Consider the following 24127-nt stretch of genomic DNA (forward strand, 5'->3'; position numbering starts at 1 on the left):
ACATTAATAATGATTAAAATAAAGGACAAAAAGGCTAAACAATATAAAGCATAAACATCATTATAAGCCAAATATTATCAATTTAACAAAGAATAAAGTAATAATTCCATTAAAAAGAAAAAAAAAAAACTACTCAGCTTGTCAAATAAAGTTCAGACATGTCTGTTACACGTGTTTCTCATTTAACAAAGATTATCAGACAAAAAAAAAAAAATGTGTATGTGTTTGTAAAATAAAGGTTGGAAAAATGAATCCATGAAGTTAAAGAGGCAGGACAAGAAAAGAAGGAATCATATCAAAAGTTTCTATCATGTAATTATGTAGGTTCCTTCAGGAAAAAAGAGAAAAAAGCTAAGTTATAAAAACAGCTGCCCAAATGCAAGAAGTAGTTAAGAATATAACTTAATTAAATTTAATTAATTAAAAATTAAACGTAAGGATATAAATATGGTGGCGACAAACTGAAGTGAGATATTCTGCAGTAACTAGAGTAATTACTTTGAAAGGCGAATAAATTAAGCAGTAACAGAACAGTAATAAAAATAATCAAGAGGAATGCAATTAGGAGTACATATAGTTCAGGGTCAGAATGAAGACATCTGCAGCAAAAGCATGCACACAAACTGTCTTCTGCTATAAAAATCTGAACCTATGTACAAGCACCCATTTTAATAGATGATCAACACTTAGCTGTCTATGACCCTTACGTTATATGAACAACAGAAAATGGTAAAGCCATCCACATAGAGGATGATACTTTTAGTTGGAGGAAGTTGTTATCAAACTGCTCTCGCTGGACACTTTTCAGCAGGAGAGAGAGCAGTTTCATTCAGATTTGTACGATTTGGTTATATAAACAGTTCTTGATAAAAAGTGGAAGATTCCCCCTGAAAACAAAGTTGTGGTCATTCAGTATTCCAACTCTCTAAGCAGTCTCACATTTTAGGAAGGCATATCTAATGGATGTTTCCAACCTGACAAATTGATCAGTTGTTGAATAGCATTTCCAGAAGTCAGATTGTGTTCAGGAAAAATAAAAGGCCATTTCTAGAAACCATAAAAATTAGAGTTAACCATTTTTTCCCACATCTTCACATGCAGCTGGTCACAGCAATTGGTCAATAGTTTATGGCTGATTTTGGATCCTTCCCTAGCTTAGGAAAGGCAACAATAATACATTATTGTTGCCTTTCTTTTTTTAATGTGAAGACTTGCCAAGAAATTATATTCTTGTTTAATCTTTTATCCAAGTGTAAGCAAACAAAGTTAAACTTGCCAAGAAATTATATTCTTGTTTAATCTTTTATCCAAGTGTAAGCAAACAAAGTTTGTGTGTGAAGAAATACCTTCTACAATGTGCTCACAGAAAATTCTGTTATAAACATGCAACACATTTAACCATTTAACAGTGGATATTGTTTGATCCAACAGTAATTTGGGACACATAAGCAAAGCGACTTTCAATTCTTCTTTCACGTTGCATTTAAGTTCTATTTGAAGTAAACAGAATTGATCATTTTTCTACTTTGCATTTGTCAACAAGGAACTTGGGGGGGGGGGGGGGATAAGATACCTGTGATATTTTAAAAAACATCTCCTCGGGTGTGTCAGGGGAGATGTTTGCAACAATTATGTTCAAGGATGGAGAGATGGTGTGTGGTGTACTTGCCTTTTATTTTCCAGATTTTATCTTACTGTCAATATTGCACAATCTTGTTATGGATGATATGTATTAGATCCAAGATTCCTCTTGCTTCTGACAATGGATGTGTCTTGCTTGAGTATGAGAATATTTAAAAGCAATTATTAGGTTTGTTGTTGTGGGGTATCTGTGGAAAATACTGGAAGCTTTCTTCTGGGCTTCTTTAGCTTTTGTGCAACTGTCATTCCATCATGGCTTAGGAAAACGTGCAAACCAACTAGATTTAAGAGTTGCAATGGCAGCTCATGTAATAAACATTTACACGATTCACTACATTGCTGATAGGAGAGGAGGTGACTACTGAAGAATCAAATTCTTCTAGTGAAGGTGAATCAGTCAGCTTGCTTAATTTTCCACCATGATATCTGAAATGTAGTACATTGGCTACCCATGTAAGAAAGGGGATATCATAGGAAATGATCTCTCCCAAAGTTTTCTACTTAAACAGTGGGAAGAGGAAGGACAAGCAGACAGTTAAGTTGATGACAGTAAATGTTGGGATAGGCATATGGAAGATGTTGTTTCATGTATTTAAGAGTGAGAAATTATTGTTAAGCATGTGCTTGACAACCCTTCCTCTGATGTTTTTTCTGGCACTACCCTCACAGCAAGTTATGTCTGTTTAAATCTCCCATTAAAAGTATATTTATGGTAATAAGTATATTAATTAATAGGCATTAACTGTTTTAGTTTCCTATGGAAAAGCAGAGGTGTCAAAGCTATCTGTTGATGAGCCATCTATTAGCAGGTCTGGAGGCATGTCTTTGATCCTCTGTGGTGCAAGATTTTTTTTTTTTTGTGGATAGGAAGATGAAGTTCAAAGGTCACATTACAAATACAATTAAGAGGATAACTGCAATGCTGAAATCAATATTGACATGTAAGGATAAGATGCCATTTTGCCTCTTTTGTTTTATAAATATCACTTTCAAAACATAACATTTTTTCTTTTATATTTAAACAAAGGAACAGAATGTGAAAAAGAAATAAAGTAATAAAAACATTTCATCTTCTAATGTCATTTTAAGTGTAATATTTATTAAATACTAAATACTTAATGTTAAATATTTAAACTGAAAAACGTTATTTAGTTAATCTATAGATCATACAATTCATCTGTTTTGTGCCAGAATTACTTTTGCTATTACAACATTTATTACATTTAAAAATGAACACTTTAAATACTGTCTTCACCTCATACATGAGGTGAAGACAGTATCTAAAGTATCTTTATTATCTAAAAGCTAATAAAGCTACAGGTATGCAAGTATGGAAAGTGACTGGCAGTTTACAGAGATTCTCAAGCAGTTCCTATTTACAAAATTTATAAAAATGTTATACTCACAACAGAAGCAAAATTTTCTTCACTGACTTGAGTTAATTCAACAACAAAAGAAATTTCAGGGAGAACACAAATATCTCTACACTTGTTTCTCATAAATTATGCATAAGAATCAGGAAAAGACACAGATGGTCTGTGCTTTTTTCTGATACTTAAAGAGGCTGAAGAAACAAATAGTGATCCAATACTTTCATAAAAGTTAGACAAAGAGTTCAGAAGGGAGAAAAAAATGGTCAATCCTGCCCATGAAAAGTTTTTGAAACCAACAGCCCATTTTAGTACAAGGGTAAGGCAAGGATAAATAATCAGAAATCCTGTTTTAGAAACAAACTGTTTTCAGTCACTTCTGGTCTCAAATAGGCAGAATGCCAATTTCATACTGGACAACAATAAAAAGCATCTACTACCTAAAGATCTCTACATCCATGCCAAAATGTAATTTGAACCAATGGCTCCTATAGGATAGAGAAGAGAACACCATTTACTCAGTCAAACTAATGAAACAAATGACTGGAGATAGAAGATAAAATAAGAGGTACTATGCAAAGAGCTATTCCTTTTGTTTCCTAAAAAAACCACATTTTCAAAAAAATTAACTAAAGCAAATGTTCCACTAAAAGAACTATTCCATTTGATTACTAGCAGAGTAAACTTTGCTTTGGTGAATTTCCTTGAAAACAGTATGTTATTCTGGGAATTTTGGATTGGACCTTACCAGGAGATTGTCATTAAGTTCACTTAGGTCTCTTTGGAGGTGTCCATGCAATAATAATAATAATAATAGTATGTTTATAGTGAGAAACAATTAAAAATTAAAGCAATATATCAAATCACAGAAGTGGCTTAAAAAGTAAAATGTTAAATGCTAAGCCACACAAAAAGATGTTTGAATTTTAATTGCTGACTAAAACTTCTAACTCTTTCTTTGACCAGTTCTCAAGCAGTTTTTTCTCCCATAAACTCAAGGAAATCGATCACAGAACCCACACAGTGTTATGGTTAGAGACCACAAGATGGTAGCAGTTGTCTGCCTCTCTTCAACATATGTTGTTTAAAATGAGTGACAGTCTTGTGCCAGCTATCTCTGATTAGCTAGAGTGGAAATTACTTCTCAGTCTCCAAATGCCAAATAAGGCTAAATTGGCTTTGCTAGTTTATTCCCTATTGGGAAAAGGTGTTTTTTTTTTTTTAATATGGTATTTTATATAAAAAAAATTATATAATAAACGAACCCTGCTCTAGACACTAAACATTAAACTTTATGGGCTACTCAGACTTCCAAAACAGCAGGGCAGTAGTCTCAAGTGATAAAATTCATCTCTACCTAAAAAAAAAATCCATGCCTATAGGGTGGAGGGCAGATACACAATTCACAAAGCCAACCAGGCTAGTGCAATTTGGCAATAGCATTCAAGTAAACTAGCTGATGAAATTTTAAACAGCAATTCCAATTAATGAAAGAATTAGATTTGGGGGGGGGGATAATCATAGACAATCAGAAAACATGCATCGCATAACCGTGTTCTTGTATAGTGACAACATTCGTTATTATTATATGGGTACCTCCATGGAGTCCAAAGACTCATTACAGGAGACCCAATCTATCCACACAATCTATCATCTCCATGAACCCATTAACAGACAAAGCACTTACAAATGACTCTGGCAACACATTCCACTCAATCACACTTCTCCAAGCAAAAAAATCTACTCCTCACATCCCTAACTAACCACACCTTTATTCAACTTCTAGTGATGACCCCTTGTTCTGTTCCCTCTAGCCAAGTGCTTGGCAAGGTTCCAAGGGAGTAAGATAGTTCCATTACATAAATGTTGATCCAGGACAGAGGTTGCAAAGTAAAGAATAATTAATATCTCAGGAGTGGTGGTTAAAGTATTGGAAAAATTGGTTAAAAGTAAAATTCAGCAATGGGTGGATAGGAATACAATATTCTATAGTGGGCAGCAAGGCTTTGTAAATGGTAGGTCCTGCCTTAGTAATTTACTCATATTTTTATAATAAAGTGACAGCAGAACTGGATGAAGGAAATGGTCACACCATGATACTTTTGAACTTTGCAACGGCATTTGACAGAATACCACATGGAAAACTATTACAAAAGCTTAATTACGTATATTAAATTCATTAATATTTTATATGAAATAATGAATTTTAATTAAAAATTAAATGTTATATACAATTTTTAAACAATTCTTCCGGAATTGATTTTGGTCTCTGATGCACGGTGGGATAGTAAAGTGAGAAAGTACTGCGATGAAGAAAAAACAGAATGTTGAAGCCATTATTCAATTAAGCCGTTATAAGTTGGAGCAAATGCGAACGGTATGAGGTGGTGGCACAGGGGAGGCAGACGGACATCGGTGTGAACAAGAGTGATGAGTGAAGTGTCCCAGGGCTCCATACTAGGGTGACTACTCTAATTTATATCAAGGATAAATGGAAAGATTTAAGGAGAGGGGAAGGAGAGATATTCAGTTGTTTGCTGATGATGCAAAATTGGGGGGAAGGCAACAGTCAATAAAGGTTATGTAGTTATGCTGCAGGATGATTTAAATAAATTGTCATTTGTGGGTAAAGGATAATGGTCATGTATGCATTTTGATTTGAAAAGATTACACATCGTATATCATGTTAATGGTACTGAATTGCAGGAAACTGAAAAAATTTCCGAGGTTAGAAATTTGGAGATAATGGTGGACAGAGAGTTGAAGTTCAGAAGGCATACTGCAAAAAGTTGAAAGATTACTTGGATGTTGAAAAACACTGAGAGAGAGAGAGAAGGGGGGAGGGAGGGAGGGAGGGTTATTATTCCTTTTTATAAGCTATGATTCAGCACATTTTGACTACTGCGCACAGATCTGGTCACTTCTGTTTCTTGGGGATTAGTAGGTGGTGGAGGAGATTCAAAGATGACTTTCCAAGCTGGTGACAGGTCTGTGAAATGCTTCCTGTGAGGATAAGTTGAAGGTGCGTGGGTTGCAAAGTTAAGTTGATAGGCATAGGAGAAAGAGGGGAAACTTTTATAAATTATTAAAACGGTTCTAATAGATTGACACAAAAGAAATTTGTCAATACATGATGAATAAAAAGAGAATTAGGTGTCTCTCCTGGAAGATATATAAGATTGTGGTTAGTTAAGGATGTGCAGACTAAATTTTTTGCTTGGAGAGTGGTGAATGAGTGGAATGGATTGCTAGAATTAGTTGTGAATGTCCTAATAGTGAATGCATTTAAGGAGAGGTATTGTATGTTTAAGGATTATTAAGTTTACATGATGGTCAGCATTCATTGGGAAGAATTTATGGAGACAAAAACACATGTTGGAGTAATTGCTTTACTTATAATTACGAAAATAACACTCAGATATGTTGATATTTTTGCCATTTGGCCCAAGGCTGCAAAACATTAAATATATTCCTAAGCCTTCTGAACAAACAACACAAATGCATATCCAATTTACCACCAAGTTTGAAAACAATAACTTTCTTCCTTTTCTAGACACAGTTGTCACACATCTTCCCTCAGGCTGCCTTTCATCCACAGTCTACTGCAAACCTACACACACACACACACACACACACACACACACAGGCCAATACATACACAAAAATTCATACCACCATCCAACACAAAAACTAGGGGTCATCAGCACCCTCAAACATAGCCTTAACAATTTGCTCCAATGAGCAAGTGCTGAAGAATATGAAATTATTAGCCAATAATTTCATATCTGTAAAAAAAAATGACTACAACAAAGGAACAGTTCACATGATTCTCCACAATAACACCATTAAAAGCAAAAAGATTACAAAAATGCCATGGCCATACCTTCAATTAAGGCAACCTTCAAACCATCTGCAAAATTAAAAAGTAGTATACTCTGCTCATCCAAAGATCTCTTTCCCTACCTTGCCCAGAGGGTTTACAAAATTCAGTGCACCTGCAACCTACCCCACATAGTGGAAACAGGGCACATCTCTTACTCCACTGGAATCTATCCCACAACATGGAAATTGGCCTATATTCAACCCATTACCAAGAAGAGCGACAAGTCACTGCAGTCCAACTATCACCCTATCTCACTTACCTCAGTCCTGTCTAAAGAAATATAAAAAATCATCAATTCCCAACTCCTACACTACCTTGAAGGTACCCACCTAATAAACAACTGCCATGGAGAAGTTTGGAAAATCTCAAGTGGTTGCACTTGGTCTGTCCCAGGACTTCTGTAGTTGGATTGCCAGCTTTGTCTGGATGCACACTGTGTGATGGTGGATGGTTCCCTATCCTCTCACCATTCAACTAATGCTGGGGGTTACATAAGGTTCTGTCCTCTCACCAACCCTCTTCCTGCTATATCAATCACCTACTTCAGTTGACCACCAACCCAATAACACAGTTTTGGGAATGACAGCACATTACACTCCTCCCTTTCACATTTGATAAACCTTACCATACACAACTCACTTCAACCTACAGAACATCAACCACCACGACCTCAATTCCAATCTCCAAGCCATCCTCCAATGGGGTTTGGATAACCTCATCAATTTCAAGGCTAATAAAATCCAGTTCTGTCCTATTTCCCATAAAAAAGAAATTTTTTTTTTTCTCGGTATGCTTTTTGATGATACCCAAATTTCAGACGGTTTGAGATTTCTCTTCTTGGAATTACCCTGACATCAAACCTCTCCTGGCATAAACACATCACAGCCATTACATCCTCAGCTTCAAAAAACTAGGATTTCTCTTTTGCTCAAGATGTAACTTCAACCCTGAACAGCTGTTAACATTATACAAATCACAAATCCGCCCAGCTATCGAATACTGCTCCAACATATGGGGTGGGGAACCTAAAAGCTCCCTTGAAATGCTTGACTCAATACAGAGGAGAACAATTAGACTTATTAATGACCCATCTTTTACCAACTAACCCCCCCACACACACACACACACTTTTGCACAGACATTTGGTTTCTGCAATATGTATATTCTACAAATATTTCCATGGGAAATGCTCATCTGAAATAACATCAATAATTCCTCCACTCAGTACTAAGCTCATTGGAACATGTGCAGCTGCTGCTCAACATCCCTTCACACCTAGAAACAAACAGAACAAGTTTCTTTTCCTCCTCCTTCATCCCTGCAACTGAAGTATTGTGGAACAGTTTCCCTCCTGTTGTTTCCCAAGAAATACAATTTACAGTCATTTAAGTCAAATATAAACAAGTTCCTCCTTTCCCAACCCGCTACCCATACATGGTACTAATGTACTATAGGTTGATCAACCAACCTCTCATGTATGGGCTCAACATAAAAATATCATCCTAATAAGAAAAAATAAACACAAATATCACTTTAAATTCCTTCACTGTGGTAAAACAGGTTGTCAGACCATGCACTTCAAATGTCACAGAATCAACTGCAAAGGCACCAAATCCCTACACAATACCAAAACCTGGTTTGAAAGAAAGTTCAAGGAAGCTTGTAAGGTGCTGAAACATCATCTGAATCTCACCATGAATAATCTATTAATAATTCCAAGAAAATGGAATACCCATCTGCAACCTATAAGAGCATCCAAAACACGATGCCAGAACCCCAACACAAGAAAGCCTTAATATAAGAGGACTACAGAGGACTACTTTAATGTAGTTCCACTATAAAACTTTTATTTTTATTTATTTTTTTGTCTTTATATTATTATACTTAGAGGTATAAAAAATTATTTTGTAAATTTTACACAAATAATTTATATTTGTGTATAATTTTTATATTTTTGGGCTGAGGCATGGCTGAGGCAAATGATTAACAAAGCATTTAGATTTATTTTACATTTGTGTAATGCCATGTAGCTAATGTCCTGTGCATACGTATGTTTTCCTGATGACCTTGATAAGGTCAAAACATTGAGTGCTATTTTTGTAATTAAAAGTAATTATTCCAACATGTGTTTTTGTCTCCATAAATTCTTCACAATGTATAAAGGATAGTGTGGATCTCCTGCCAGAGTCTTCTGACTCCATGGAGATACCCACACAACAGAATGGTCCTGACATCAAATTTTTATTAACTTTATTTTTTCAAACAATTTTCATTTAAAAAATATTACAGCACATGGATATCCTAAATGAAAAATTTCTAGCTAGCAGCTAAAGTATATTTGCTCTGTTGTGGGTCAAATACAGTTGCTGTTTTAAGGGAAATGGATGTTAAGCATATGTATATAAAGAAAGATTACAATATCAGGGAATGATTCCAATATGTTAAGTAAGCTGTTTTGTTTACTTTTAAGAAAATGTATTGAAATCTCAAATTAAAGTAACAGCAAAAAGAGAGAAAGTTTACAAAATTACTTTTTAGGTTAATATTTATGATAAGCAAATTATTATTAAAGCTGTTACAGAATGATAATAAACTACTTACTCCTTTGTTCTGTTGTAGCACCACGGAGCAATTGATAAAATATATGAAAACATCTCTCATCTTTTGCTTGGCGAATTGCTCGAGATTTTTCTAAAAGATCTGAAATGTGATGTCAAGATATCTAACAAGAGGATATATGAGAAACAGTTCAGTTGAAACAATGAAATAAGAAAATTATCAATGAATCCATAATTTTATTCACTCAGTAGGATACATATCAGGAATTTGATAATGGAAATTTTAAATAATTAATGTGGACAAAGAGTTCTGCACACAAAAAAGGAAGAATATAAAATATAATCATTTTATATTCTTAGCCCTTGAACAAACCAAGCATAAACAAATAAGCCTACTTAAAAAAAAGCAAATGAAATCCATGTTATTTCAATGGACAGTATACACCAATAAAAGTGTGCTTTCACATATAAAAGATATTCAGAACTGTGCAAACACTTTTCCTCTTTGTCAGGCAAAATGCAGTACCTGTAATGCTGTGTATAGATTTGTTTGCTTAAGCTTGGATAATGAGAAGGAAACAAATCCAGTTGAACCATAATTATTGGACTAAGCAAAAATAAACTGCTAATAAAGGAGAAAGTTAATGAACCTTTAAGAACATAGTGTTAGATCTGAAATAGGTGACTTCAAATTTTACATGACATCACCATTCCAGAATCTAACAATTAACAAAAAATATATATGCTTACTTATCTTTTAGCACAGTGTAACTATGTTTTTTTTTTTTGTAACATCTTGTATGATAAACTGTGAATTATGTGAATTTAAATTAATGTATCTATATGTCTAGCATGAATGTAAGTCAGCAAAAAGGAGCAGATATGAGAGAAATCATTAGTGAAATATTATAAATGAAAGAATGCGTATATTTCAGCAACATAAGGCAAAGATTGCCCTAATACTATAAGAGCAGCGCAAGCACCCACGGGCATCACATCTGAGAAGACATCATGACGCATACGTTCCCGGAAACAAGAAGTCCCGTATGTTGATCGGTGAAGTCACCCAGCCTGAGACCAATGGGTGAGACGATAAGAGAAATTCAACCTCGGAAAGGTGGCGCTCTAGGGGAGCGTATAAAACCCGCGACACAGAAGTAAATCACCCCATTTTTTCTTGTTCCTGCATTTCTCTTCATGTGCTCCAAGAGTTCATCGCAGTTCAGTTCAGCTCTCATTTTGAGGGCTGACTTATGAAAAGTTCCGGCATGACACTGCAGCAGATTTCAGCAAGATCAACTGTAGGCCGTCAATGAGAAAGTCATCAGCATAAAACCTTAGCAGAGAGATAGCGCCCAGCTCAGGCGAGCACGTGTAACCCATGTGGCGATAAGATCGAGACAACCAGAGTCGTAACAAAGAAGGAAGGACGGAAGAAAACTGATAAAGAATAAATAAGTACTCTCACTTGTTCTAGCCCCTTTAGAGAATGCATCTTAAAATTTGTAATGGAAGAACAAGTGAAGAACTAAGATTTATGTAAATGACTATGCTTTCGAAATGAACTTTAAGAATTTTCAGTTAGATAGAGATTGTCGTAATTAATCCGAGAGATTATAAATGTGCTAAAATGCCTAAATGTCAAATTGAGCTGTAATTAAGAATGTATTATATGTCAAGTTATTGAACTTGCTAACATTTTGAAGTCAATGCATAATTGTTTTAAGAGTGAGAGGGTGAGAGGGTGAGAGAAAGGTAGAAGATTAAATTAGAATTGATAACTACTTTAACTTGTATGGCATTATATAATGAGTTTGATAAATATTTTGGTTCCTTACATGTGTTTCTGATCATGATGACTGACCCTGACCCTTCATAAAACTTCGAACCTGTGATCGTGTATGTGTGTGCGGGAATACCCCAATTGAAAATAGTAGGGCACGACTACAAAATAAAATAAGCCAGAGAACCCAAGACTTCTAAGAATTCAGTTAACATTATTAGTGGCACCTGATAATCTATGTTTATCCTAAAGGTTAAGTTTATCTCTAACTTTAAGACCCAGGCTGGCGTAGATAAAAAATAAATTTTGCCTGAGTGACCAGGATAACTCATAGAATTCAGGGAACAGGTAATCTCTGGTGGCTCTTAAAAGGTTAAATTACGTAAGAAACGGTATAAGAGAAGTGAGACTTAACGTTAAGATTAATATTAATGAAGATCACATAACAATGGTGCAACCGACTTAACAAAGAGGTACATGCGATAGAATTTGATGTAGCGGCTGAAGTAGGAAAGGATAAAGTTAAATATATTGCCTCGATATATCAATATCAGAGATATACGACGCAACAATAGTATGATTCAAATTGCAACTTAACAATCAGGTAAAATGGATCAGCCACAGCAATCACACATTTACCTTCAGTTTCAGTAATGTGAAGAAAGGTAAACTCTCCTAATTCTTTTCTTCTCAAGAAAATGAAGACTTTCACTTATAAACTGTCAATTTAGATGAAACAATTCCAATTTGTGATGTATTCTTCCACCATCCAAATCTACAGGTTTTTTTTTTTTTTTGATTTTTCATAAAGAATATGATATTACAACCCAAGATAGTACATCATTAGTAAAGCTCCAACTTCCGGTGGAATTTTGTTATTATCTATTAAATGAAGTATGCAGATTTCGCTAGCTCATGTATTTGACCCCTCCTCCCCTTTTTTTTTAAATCTGAATACACTCTAAACACATTATCTTACTTATACTACAATTACTACTATTTTGCTTCAATTTTTCATAAAAATGTGATATTACAGCCTAAACTAGTAAAACATTAAACTAGACATATACTTGTATATGCCTAGTTTAGTGTACAAGACATATGCAAACCAGTTTTAAGTTATGAATCTGAGAGGTTGGTTAGACAAAGCACATGATCAAAGATTAGAGATCAAAGATATGAGAGTTGTGAGAAAAATTAGAGACCTGAACAGATGACATCAATGGCAGAATCATTAAATATGAAAATATTAGGAAGGAACTTGACATTGTTAGCATTCAAAAATGTGTGAGAAGGGCTAATCTAAGGTGGTAATTGTCATTTAAATAGAATGGGAGAGGAAAGGTTAGCAAATTAGGTGTTTGATGCCAAGATGACAGGAAAAAGACCAAGGTTTAGGTTGACTGATTCAGTCAGAAGTGTCTTAGAAGAACAAAATGTTAGATACAATATTGGAGTACTGACAAGTAAGCTAATTCAGAGGAAAAAATAATAATAATGCAAACTTAGTGCTGTCATAGTAGCCTGCATCCCCCCCCCCACCTTAAAGGTACATATCAGGAAGTTTATGATATGTTGAAATACAAATAATGTAAATATATTGTAGTTAACATCAGCATGAAAATTTTAATATGTTAGGTACATAAAACAATAACTGTGTTCTTAGTGATGCTTTTTTTTTTGTTGTTGTTAAATTTCCCACACAACACACACAAATACCATATGATGCACTGAGGGTTTACCTAAGCTTTCTTTTAACATCAGTTTACATGAGTACCACTAAGAGCTATAATCAACAAGAAACAGTAATATTATCATGGTTGTTCTTCTAAAATGGCAACGATCGCAGAATGAGAAGTTAGTCAATCTCACATTGCAGTGGCAGGGTCTTTACTCCTGGAAAATTTCATCATCAACATCAATTTCCTGATATGCAACCTTAAAGGATGTTCAGAATACTATGATAGCACTACATGATGAAGTTTACATTATTACTAATCTTCTATCAAAGCTTTTCTGCCAAATTACTCTATTACTTGTTCATCGTCATCATGAACCATGGGCTCACTGCCTGATGCCTCCTTCACTATCTTCTTCCACCAGTGCACAGTGTCACAGTTTCTGCACACCCATTCCACACCAGTCCTTTATGTCATCTATCCATGATGACATAAAGGACTGATGAAATGCGCGATGAAAATGCTTGGTGATATTGGGAAAACTGAAAATAAGCATATAAGCATATATTCCTCGGCAAACAAGCATTCTTTGATTAACATCTGGATCCATATCCATTACTTGCTGCTTAGACGATTCTAAACTGTGAAATATTCCATCCAATTCTTTGATTGTTATTTCCTTTGGAATCTCATCTTCACATTCCATCTGTTCATTGTCGTTATATGCACATCGTTGTTCAATTTCAAGAAGATCATTATCACTGAAATCTTTTGAATTTGAATCCAATAATTCTTTAACATGTTCTGCATCAAAACCAAGGTCTTCCCAAATTGCAATGATTTCTTCAACCATGTTGTTCACAGGATTTTGAAAATCACCTAAGTTATTAGCAAATTCTGGCAAAAGATTTTTTCCAAACAGCTCTCATGCAGCTAGAAGACACTTGCTCCCAGAGTCATGAATGCTTTCAATTGCATGTTTAATGTTAAAATTTTTACAAAATTCTTGGAGTGTAATCGCATTTTCTCCCGTTGTTGTTTTTAATGCCTTTGAGAATGTCTTTTTAAGAAAACAGGCTTTGAAAGTTGCAATGACGCCCCTGTCCATGGATTGTAGCAATGATGTCGTATTTGATGGAAAAAATAAAACTTTCACATTCTCATACCAATCATTAAGAGAATTTGGATGACCAGGTGCATTTTCTAAATATTTTTTTTAAATACAACTGAACAATTGGAGCTTGTAATACACCCACTCTTAATGCTTAATGGGAAGGAATGATGTCATAATGCGCATGACTTTCTTTCTCTTGGCCAGGAAACACTCCTCAAGGATTGCATGTTTTTGCATGACAAATTTAAAGGTGAGTTAATTAAAACTCTTGCCACGTATATATAAAGGGATTGTCACAATTAATTTTGGTGTGTTAATCAAATCCCACATTAAGCAAGGGATACCTGTATATCAGTTTTTGTTTTTTCTCCTAGCTTTCTCTGCTATTACCACATTGTCAAAATCTTGAATTGTAGTTCTATCTTTCCTAAATCCTGCATTACTTGTTAGTATAAATTAAAGATTCCAAGAAATTATATCCTTGGTTTAATCCTTTATCCAAGTGGAAGCAAATAAAAATTTGTGTGTGAAGTAACATCACAACTAGGCTACTTGTATATAAATGCTAATGGCTTCACATTAATTGTCTTAGTATCCCATCATACAAAGCACATATCCTTATGGACAAGCATCATAGGAAGGACCACTACCCAGATTGACCTTTACTGAAGGTCTCATCAGTGGCAGTCAGACCCAGAAGTGATAAAAGCTGAAGTAATGCAGAAATCATATTTTTTTATTATTATTATTATTATTATTATTATTGTTCCGGGAAACTCCAAACATTTCCAAATATAAGTGGTCAAAAGATGTCACACCTTGCTAAAATACTCTGTATTAGAGAAAGGTCACTCACAAATTTTTATTTGCTTCCACTTGGATAAAGGATTAAACCAAGAATATAATTTCTTGGCATCTTAAATTTATAATATAACTAAGCGAAAAAAACTTTCAAACATCTTTCTCTAATTCAGGGTATTTTAATAATAAGGTGTGACACTTTTGACTACTTGTATGTGGAAATATGACTTCTGCATTTCAATCTTGGTATCACTTCTGGGTCTGGCTCCCACTGGCACTCAAATAGAGGTCAGTAGTGGTCCTTCCCATAATGCATAGTATTATAGATTATTATTATTATTACGTAATCCCTCCAGGGAGTTCAAAGATTCATTGAGGGAGGGCACCTACTCTACAGCTCTCTGTCTCCACCACTCAGTCTATCAACTACAATGAACTGCAACTACCATCATTATCTATACCAACGCCATCTACCGTCCACCACCACTAGTATTTGCACAGATAACCACAAAAATCCATGCTCACTGCAGGATTTGAACTTGCATATGCTCTCAAGCCAAAAGGCTGCAGGTTCAAATCCTGCCATGAGCATGGATATTTGTGGTTGTCTGTGCAAATACTAGTGATGGTGGTGGACGGTAGATGGCGTTGGTATCCCATGATGCAAAGCACATGTCCATAAGGATATGTGCTTTGCATCATGGGATACTAAGGCAATTAATGTGAAGTCATTAGCGCTACTCTATATAAAAAGTAACTCGTTTGTGATGTTACTTATGCACAAATTTTTATTTGCTTCCACTTGTTTTTTCACTTAGTATCTTTAATTTATAATATAACCAAGTGAAAAAACTTTCATACTTGTTAGTATTCCAATACTGTCTGATTTTATATTTCTGTCTTCTAGGATACTTCTAATTGCATCACTCCACCTTTACTTTGGTCTTCCTCTGGGTCTCCTGCCATCTTCCCATTAAACATTTGTTTTACTCTTTTCCTTCCAGGCCAGGTGACCACGCCATCTGAGATTAGCTCTGCTCACACATTCTGGAATGCTAACTTCCCTTCTCTACCCCCCCCCCCCCACCACAAAAAAAAAAACTTTCATGTCAGTGGTCTCCAGTCTTTGTGATGAATTCATTCTTAGATCAATATGGTAAAACTGGTTTGAACACTGTTGTATACTATTAGTTTTTTTTGTTTTATTATTAATTTCTTATTCCATATAAATTTATTCAATATTCACTTCTACTTCCATATTTATTTTTTTGTTCTTAAAATTGCATCTAAGTAGATAAAATATTTAGTTGCAATTTTAAATTGCACCTAAATATTTCATAGAATGCAATTGAAGTTTTCCATGGTTATGACCATTTGTAGAGGTGTTTTTTTTTTTAACTGCTCATTTTCATTCCAAATTTCTTCCATATGTTATTCAAACTAGTTAAGGAATCCTGGTGACTTATGGTGGATTTCTTTAGGGATACATCATCTATACAAAGCAAGGGCTAAGTTTGATATCTCTGATTATATCAGATTTAATGCTGCTTTCTTTCATAATGTGATCCATATAGACAATGAATAAGAGTGGAGATAGAGTGCATCCATGTCATGTACTTGACATCAAATCACTTCCCTGTACCACTGTTTTGTCACTGCTTGTTTCATGTACTTCATTTAATTCTAACTGCTGACTTACAACTTAAATGTAGACTACTGCTCTGTAGAATGTTTCACATACCCCAGTAAGTGTAGCATTCTGAACAGCTTTTTTCTTGGTGCCTTGCTGTATGCTTTTTTGATATACACAAAACTTAAGTAAAGATCCTTGTTACATATATCTGCCTTGATTTCTGAACTATTTGTCTTAAAGTGAAAACCTGATCCTGAGAGTTTATTTGGCATGAACCAAAGCCTTGTTCTTTGCCAAGCTTTTCTTCTACAATTTTTCTTAGCCTCTTCTCAAGTATGTTTGCATAAATCTTACATGGAATACCCAAACAGGGAAATTCCCCTGTTCTTAGACTTGTATTTCTCATTAAGATGGAAGTGAGAGCCATACTCCAATCAACCAGATTTTGACCTTCCGACCAGTCCTGAATGATGCAGTGCATCCACTGTAAAACTTTTAGACTTCCACCACATTTGAGCATTTCTGTTTGAATATCTTTATTTCTGACTTTTGATAGCTTTTTCTATCCAGAGTAATGATATATACTCTTGATTGCATTCCTCTTTTTTGCCACTGTTCTGTCACTGCTTGTTTCATGTAACAGTCTTTCAAATTAATTATTCAGATAGAGGATATTTTCAGTTTTCATTTCATCTTTAACATCTATCCTTTTACTGCATGCTTTTCTCCATTTCTAAGCTTTTCCAATTCTTACCAGAATCATTTGTTATCTTCCCAATATCTTTGATAGTCTTACCATGACTTTTGTTTAGCTATTTTTTTTTTACACATAGCTTAGCTCTCGTAAATTTTTCTCTGTACTTGCCAAATTACATGCTGGGAACTTATGAAATGTTATCTGCTTTGCCAGGACTGCCTCTGACTTTTGTCCACAATGGAGTTCTGATTTTTCTATCTCTGTAGACAATTGTTACTATGTTGCAGGTAGCACAGAATATTTTGTCAAATTATTAAACTCATGTATGAACACTGAAGAATTTGCCACCCTATATTTTCCTCCAATGCTTTGTGAACATTAATCATGATTAATAAGCAGGCATGGCATAATAGGTTGTTCTTTGAGGAAAATGGCAATAATTCTGGAGATTATCTGAAAAATTAATTTTGTTTTGTGCAATTGTCAGCAATCTGAAAAAGAGCATATACTATCACTGTTTTTAAGAAAGAAACTACACATGCTTAGCAGTTCAAAAATAAAAATATCTGAAAAAAATCAAGACAAAAGCAAAAATCTGATTTTTCAATGCTTTAAAATTTCAGTCCTGAAAATTGGCACATGGTTCTTCTCCTTCTACAAAAAAATTTGTCTTTCAGTTAGAAATAAATAGGAAAAACCTGACCATATCTGAACTCCCTAATACTTAAAACAGTTAAAAGTTTAAACAAAAATATATAAATAAAAGGATACATGTTTCTATGTTAGCACCAGCAATAAATCCAGATGCATCAAAATTGATACGAATAAATTTTCCCTAATATCATTAATTAGAATTTTTAAAAAATTGAAATGTATTATAGTTGAATTATTTACGAAACAAACATAAATCTTACTTAAGTTTCTTTAAAAAATTAGATGTAAGCAAGCAGAATAAGAATTAAATTAAATACAAATGACACTTAAATTATTATTTATTTGCAGAATTTTCAGCTAGGTTTCGTAGCCATTATGAATACAAATGAAAAGATATAAACATAAAAAGAACATTCAAATTGCAAACACATGACAATATATATGCCATCACCTACAGAAGGGCAACTCTATCTACAATTATTAGAATAATACAATAAAGTTCAAAGGTAAATAATTAATTACAATTTTAAGAAACACGTGAATGAGTATTATTTAGAATGATTTCTCAAATTCAGTCATCTTAACGTTCTGCATTCATTTGTTTCATAAAGTTGTAATTAATTATTTATGTTAACTTTTATTTTATTTTTTGAATTCTAATAACTGTAGATGGAGTTACTCACCTGCAGGTGAGTAACTCCATTAATATATCTGAGTAGCATATATATTGTCATGTGCTTGTAATTTAAGTGTTGTTCTGTTTATGTTTATTTCTATAACTGTATTGACAACAGCTATGAAACCTGGCCAAAAATTCTACATATAAATAATTTAACATAAGTGTCATCTGTATTGAGTTTCTTCTGCATTTTATATTGTGTATGAGGGTGTCGTTTGAAAAGTTTGGTAAAAAAATAAAACACATTTTTTAGGGAAAAATCACCTTTATTTCTCAACATAGTCTCCATCAAGGTCTATACATTTGGTCCAGCAAGTTTCCAATTTTTTCATCCAATCTAAAAAGTAGGATTTGTCAAATTGTGTAAAATAGTCACTGATAGCCTTGATGACATCCTCATTGGAAGAAAAATTTTTCCCACCAAGCCAAATTTTTAAGTTTGGGAACAAGAAGGTCACATAGGGCCAAGTCCGGAGAATACGGTGGATGTGGAACCAATTCGAACCTCAATTCGTACAAGTTTGCCATTGCAACGGCCGATGTGTGGGATGGTGCATTGTCTTGATGAAAGAACACTTTTTTTGCATGCCAATCTTGGCCGTTTTTTTCTTCAGTTTTTCTTTTAAACAGTCCAATAATGATGCATAATAAACTCCTGTTATTGTCTTAACCTTTTCCAAATAGTCTATCATGAAAATTCCTTGGGAATCCCAAAAAACAGTGGCCATCACCTTCCCAGCTGACAAAACGGCTTTCACTTTTTTCAGTGCTCTTTCACCAGGCATTATCCACTGTTTAACTGCTGCTTGGACTCAAGTATATGGTGGATCCAAGTTTCGTCTACAGTCACGAATCAATGCCAAAAAATCCTGCAAATTGCAACTAAACATCGCCAAACACTGCATTGAAATGTCTTTTCGCATGCATTTTTGATCGACAGTCAACAATCGGGAACCCATTGCACACAAAGCTTTTTCATGTGCAATTTTTTGTGCAGAATATTATACACCCATTCAGTTGAGATGCCTACAATCTCAGCAATCTTCCATAATGATACCATGGATTTTGCCAATCATTTCCTTTAGTGACCTCAGTCGGGCATCCAGAACGTACTTCATCTTCGATGGACTTATAACCACGCTTAAACTCATTTATCCAAAAATAAAGTCTTTAATGCTGGTGCAGAGTCCCCAAGAACTGTATGTAACTTGGCTTTGATCCGCACGGCCATCCACTTCTTCAAATAAAAGTGTTTTATCACTGCACGAAACTTGTTTGTCTCCATTTTTATGAAGAATGCGAATAGAGTCATTTTAGATGTTTGTCAAATGAGAACTATGCATCACACATGGCTAAAATTTTGTCAGGGGTCATGAAAAAGATGATATGTGTAAACACTGGCACGAATGGACGAATTGTGTCGGCGTCTATTGGAAATTTACCAAACTTTTCAAACAATCCTCTTAATTAAAAAAAAAACTGGTACTAGAACAATTTATTAAACTGTGAAATTATAATGATATTGGTATTAATTAAATTTATACCAATATCATTATTATAATTATATACATCAAGAGTGTAAAAAATTTAAAATGCATTTCAAAAGTTTCATTTTGAGTTTTCCAATTTAAAAATAAGGCAGAATTTTAAAGATTATAAATCAATCATCCACAAAAACCACCAAAAAAAAATCTCAAAAAGCTGCAAAAAATAAACTTTCTGGATCACATCACGCATGGTGCTTTTCGCCAAAGGTTACTAGACTTGGAATCGCCTTTGCACGATCTGCATCTGCTCAAGGTTTCCTTGTCTCACTTTGTTGTCTTCATTTGATGCTTCTCCACTATCCTAATTAATTTGTCTGTGATACTTTCAGGAGAGAGTCAAATAGGTCAGTAAGGCTATCAGCACTAGGATAGTGGAGACGCATCAAATGAAGGCAACAAAGTGAGACAAGGAAACCTTGAGACTTCCATAATCTACAAACACCCATAATTTAGACCAGCTTCCCTTCTCCAACTTCACAAACTAGGCTGGAAGAGAAGTTGCACTGTTTGCTGCCAGTAATGATTTAACAAAAGTTGTTCACCAACCCTGAAGAATTCCAGATAAGCCTCATCATTTTCCTAACACATCTGACCCTTTCTTAACTAGCTCTCCTCCAAATACAGTGCTGATGTTAGTTCTCCACTTGACAAGTGTGACCATAACCTTGTCCATGTTTCCATTTGTATAGATCATCCTTCTCCCACTAAATTTCAGCCTCATATCTTATGGCATTATGACAGTGCCAATAGGGATGACCTTCACAATTTTTATGCCTAATTTGCATGGTCTGATTATCACCTCCAAGTCTCCTGATTCTAGCACTTGCTCTGATCTAAAGCAGTTCAAGCTAAAAATTCCACACACACAATCCAATGGTAAAAACTCCAGCCTCTTCCTCGGCTTATACTAAGCCCTAACTGGGGGGGGTCATTGAATTCAGAGGACACTAAGGGCCAAATACACACTAAATTCCTCTCCTGTCAAATGGAAGTCAAATATTCTGATCCCTCATCAAGGATGCAACTTTTGTCCGTCCATGTTTCTGCCTCTCATGTCCTGATGGTACATTAGTAATATCTAATGATAAAACAGACCTCTTGGCATCAGTGTTTCCTCCAACTCTAGTTTAGACAACCAAGGCAAATCTCCTACCACTTTTCCATGAACTACTCATAGTATACTACCAACTGAACTTTCATCAGGACATCAGAAAAATAATACTCAATAGCCTTGATACTAACAAGTTTCCTGGCCCTGATAGTATTCCTCCAGTTGCACTAAAAGTTTCATAACAGTGCTTCATGGTATAAATAACACCAAGAGAGGGAAAAATACATTTATTACACATGCTAATATTTTGCTGGTTTTCTAACCAGCTTCAGAACACAATTATAACTATGATAAGCACACAGCACTAAACTAAATAACTGTGGAAAACAATTCAATCTGTAACAGAAACAGAATTAATGTCTTCATATGGTGTCATCTCTGGTCTGTAACCCATAAAGTTAATTTGAAAAAATGAAGCTATCAGTCACAAAACGAGTCTCCCAAATTACCAAGCTATGAAGATCTCTCTCAATTGTAATTGTTGATTGGGAGAGTGCTTCATAGCCAATGCTGATGCTAAAAATTCTCTCAGACCTAAAACAATTTCTATGTAATATTTATGTTTTCCTCCATCTAATCCTAAGTGAAGGAATATCCAGAGCATGGTCTGTCAATCCTGACTTGCCATACAGATCATTGCAGATGTAATTTTTGTATTCTTCAAGGTGGATGTTAACTGATCTACCAGTCTGGCCAAAGCAGGCTAAAAACTCTAGGATGAAGTTGATCTTTAGGAGAATGGATGAAAGGTAGCTAGTTGAATGAAAGGTTTGAAAGTGACATGGAGATCATATTTGCTGAGAACTTTATTGCTATTTTTTCTGATGCACCCTAAATATAACCTTAGCAAAACAACATCTAAACTAGCTAATATATCTGATGGAGTATTTGTGTGTCTGAAAGTTTCTCTACAAAATGCATTGTTTTTAGAAGTGTCAATGCCCAATATGAGGCTTGAGGAGTTTTGTAGGAATTTAAAAAGAAGATATGTAGATATACTCTCATTATTTATATAAACACCTATGTGGAAGAATCAAAAGATATCCACATAGATCTATTTCCTCTTGATATTACATCTCTTTCATCATTGCTTCCAATCCTCATTCTTTACTTGGAAAGGGAGGTTTTACTACCAAAAATATGGTCTGGATATGAATATTACTATGGTTTAGCAATTCTTCAGTTAATTTGTGGTATTGAGACCACATGTTTCTAAACATATAACAGGTTTATTAGAACCAACAATATAACCCAATGTTCATAAGTCAGACTTACATCAGAGGTACAAACTTTATATAAAAAAGACCAGAAAAAAATTACACATAGATGTTATCAGAACTTCACAACTAGTACATATAAACAAAGTGACCAGGAAAAAAAAAAGGTTTTATTAACCTCCCTACTAGCCGAGGTGGATGAAATAGTGAGACCAAATTGCACTTCTTATCCATGTTATTCAATAGGTGTTACAGAATCTTATCCAGATTTAGCTGGACATCTATAGATGTCATGGCCGGTTGGGATGTTAATGTACACATTGGAACAAGGCTAGTTGTTGTTATCACATTTCAGTGGCATGAAATGTGATAGCATATCCCAAGTCTGTGGCTGTTAGATTTTTTAATGAAAGGACCCCAAACTTAGTGAAAGTTCACTCACAGTTTTCATTATATTTGTGGGGATAAGGAGCATTTCTGAGGCTTCTCTGAACTTTCTATAAAACAATTATGATCACTATATGGCATTTCTGTTTCCTGGAGGTGGCCTGTATTTGCTGTATGGAAGGCTATTCCTGATTTGTCTATTTTCAACATCATTAACATGTATACAAACTTTAGAAAGGAGCTAAACAAAGAAGTGTAAGCAATATACATGTCCAAAATGACCGACTGCCTGATTTAGAGTCTAATGGTGAAAGAACTTCTTGAGTCATATAGATGATGTTAACAGTATCTAAAGTAAAATTAATTGGATAAATAAACAAGTGTAAAAAGGCATAGATAAAACACAGAAATTTTAGAAAGGAGTATAAAAAGAAGAGTAAGCAACTGTACATGAAGCAAGAGAAAAACAAAAATTGTATAAAACATAAAAACAACTGGGTATTAAAAGGCTATATACAAAAAAGCATTCATTAAATAAAAATAGTACATAACATATATACAATATATGAAGTGTGACAATTTAATTCCCGGAACAGCCGCGTAACTCTAACTACGTGACTAACTTTGGTTAGAGTCACGTAACTCACGTGACTCTAACCAAATCACCCATGTGGTGATTTGGTTAGAGTCACATGAATCATTTTAACTAGTGCCTGCATAAACCTCAAGCCGATAGAGCCATTTGGCTATTGCAAAAACAATAGAGATCTGCATGTAAACTTTGGCATAAAAATGTGTGATTGAAATTTGAAGCAGCATGTTAACATCAAATTTTGTGTGAAAATCAGCCAAACTGCTATTGAAACATGGGAGCTGTTGAAAGTGGCATATGGTGTGGATGCTCTGAAAAACTCAACTGTCTGAGTTTTTCAGAGCATCCACAACCATTGAGTGGCATAAGAGATTCAAAAGTAGGCGAGAAGACAGAAACAATGACCTCAGAAGTGGGCAGCCAAAAACAAAAATCACGGACACAAATGTGAACAGAGTGCAAGATTGGTACAGTCTAACAATTAAGTGTGCCATTAATGGCTGATGAAATGCAAATGAATCGAGAAACAGTCAGGGTAATTTTAACTGAAGAATTGGGTATGCAAAAGATTTCTGTGAAGTCTGTGCATGGATTTTGATGTATGAACAGAAACAGCTGTAGCTTCAAGTTGCGACTGATCTTTTTGCAAATAAGCAGAAGTTTCTGAGAGTAATTACAGGTGACGAAACCTGGTGCTTCCAGTACAATCCTGAAACAAAGATTATGAGATTCTGTTTGAAGAAAAAGACCTGAATTATAGCCTGACAAGTGAATCATCCAT

General features: G+C 34.6%; 1 protein-coding gene across 1 annotated transcript in view; it reads right to left on the minus strand.

Moving 5' to 3' along the window:
* Positions 1 to 24127, minus strand: part of zip (myosin heavy chain 10) — a 517797-nt gene that overhangs the window by 301744 nt on the left and 191926 nt on the right. The window contains exons 7-8 of the mRNA XM_090411020.1: positions 17931 to 17994; positions 9496 to 9594 (exon numbers count right to left, since the gene is read on the minus strand). Of these exons, the coding sequence (XP_090267146.1) occupies positions 9496 to 9594; positions 17931 to 17994 (163 nt within the window). The remainder of the gene's footprint in view (positions 1 to 9495; positions 9595 to 17930; positions 17995 to 24127) is intronic.

This window comes from Typopeltis vanoorti, chromosome 21, assembly GCF_054136105.1.
Source record: "Typopeltis vanoorti isolate ZY-2024b chromosome 21, IOZ_Tvanoo_1.0, whole genome shotgun sequence".
In the NCBI taxonomy this organism is placed as follows: domain Eukaryota; kingdom Metazoa; phylum Arthropoda; class Arachnida; order Uropygi; family Thelyphonidae; genus Typopeltis; species Typopeltis vanoorti.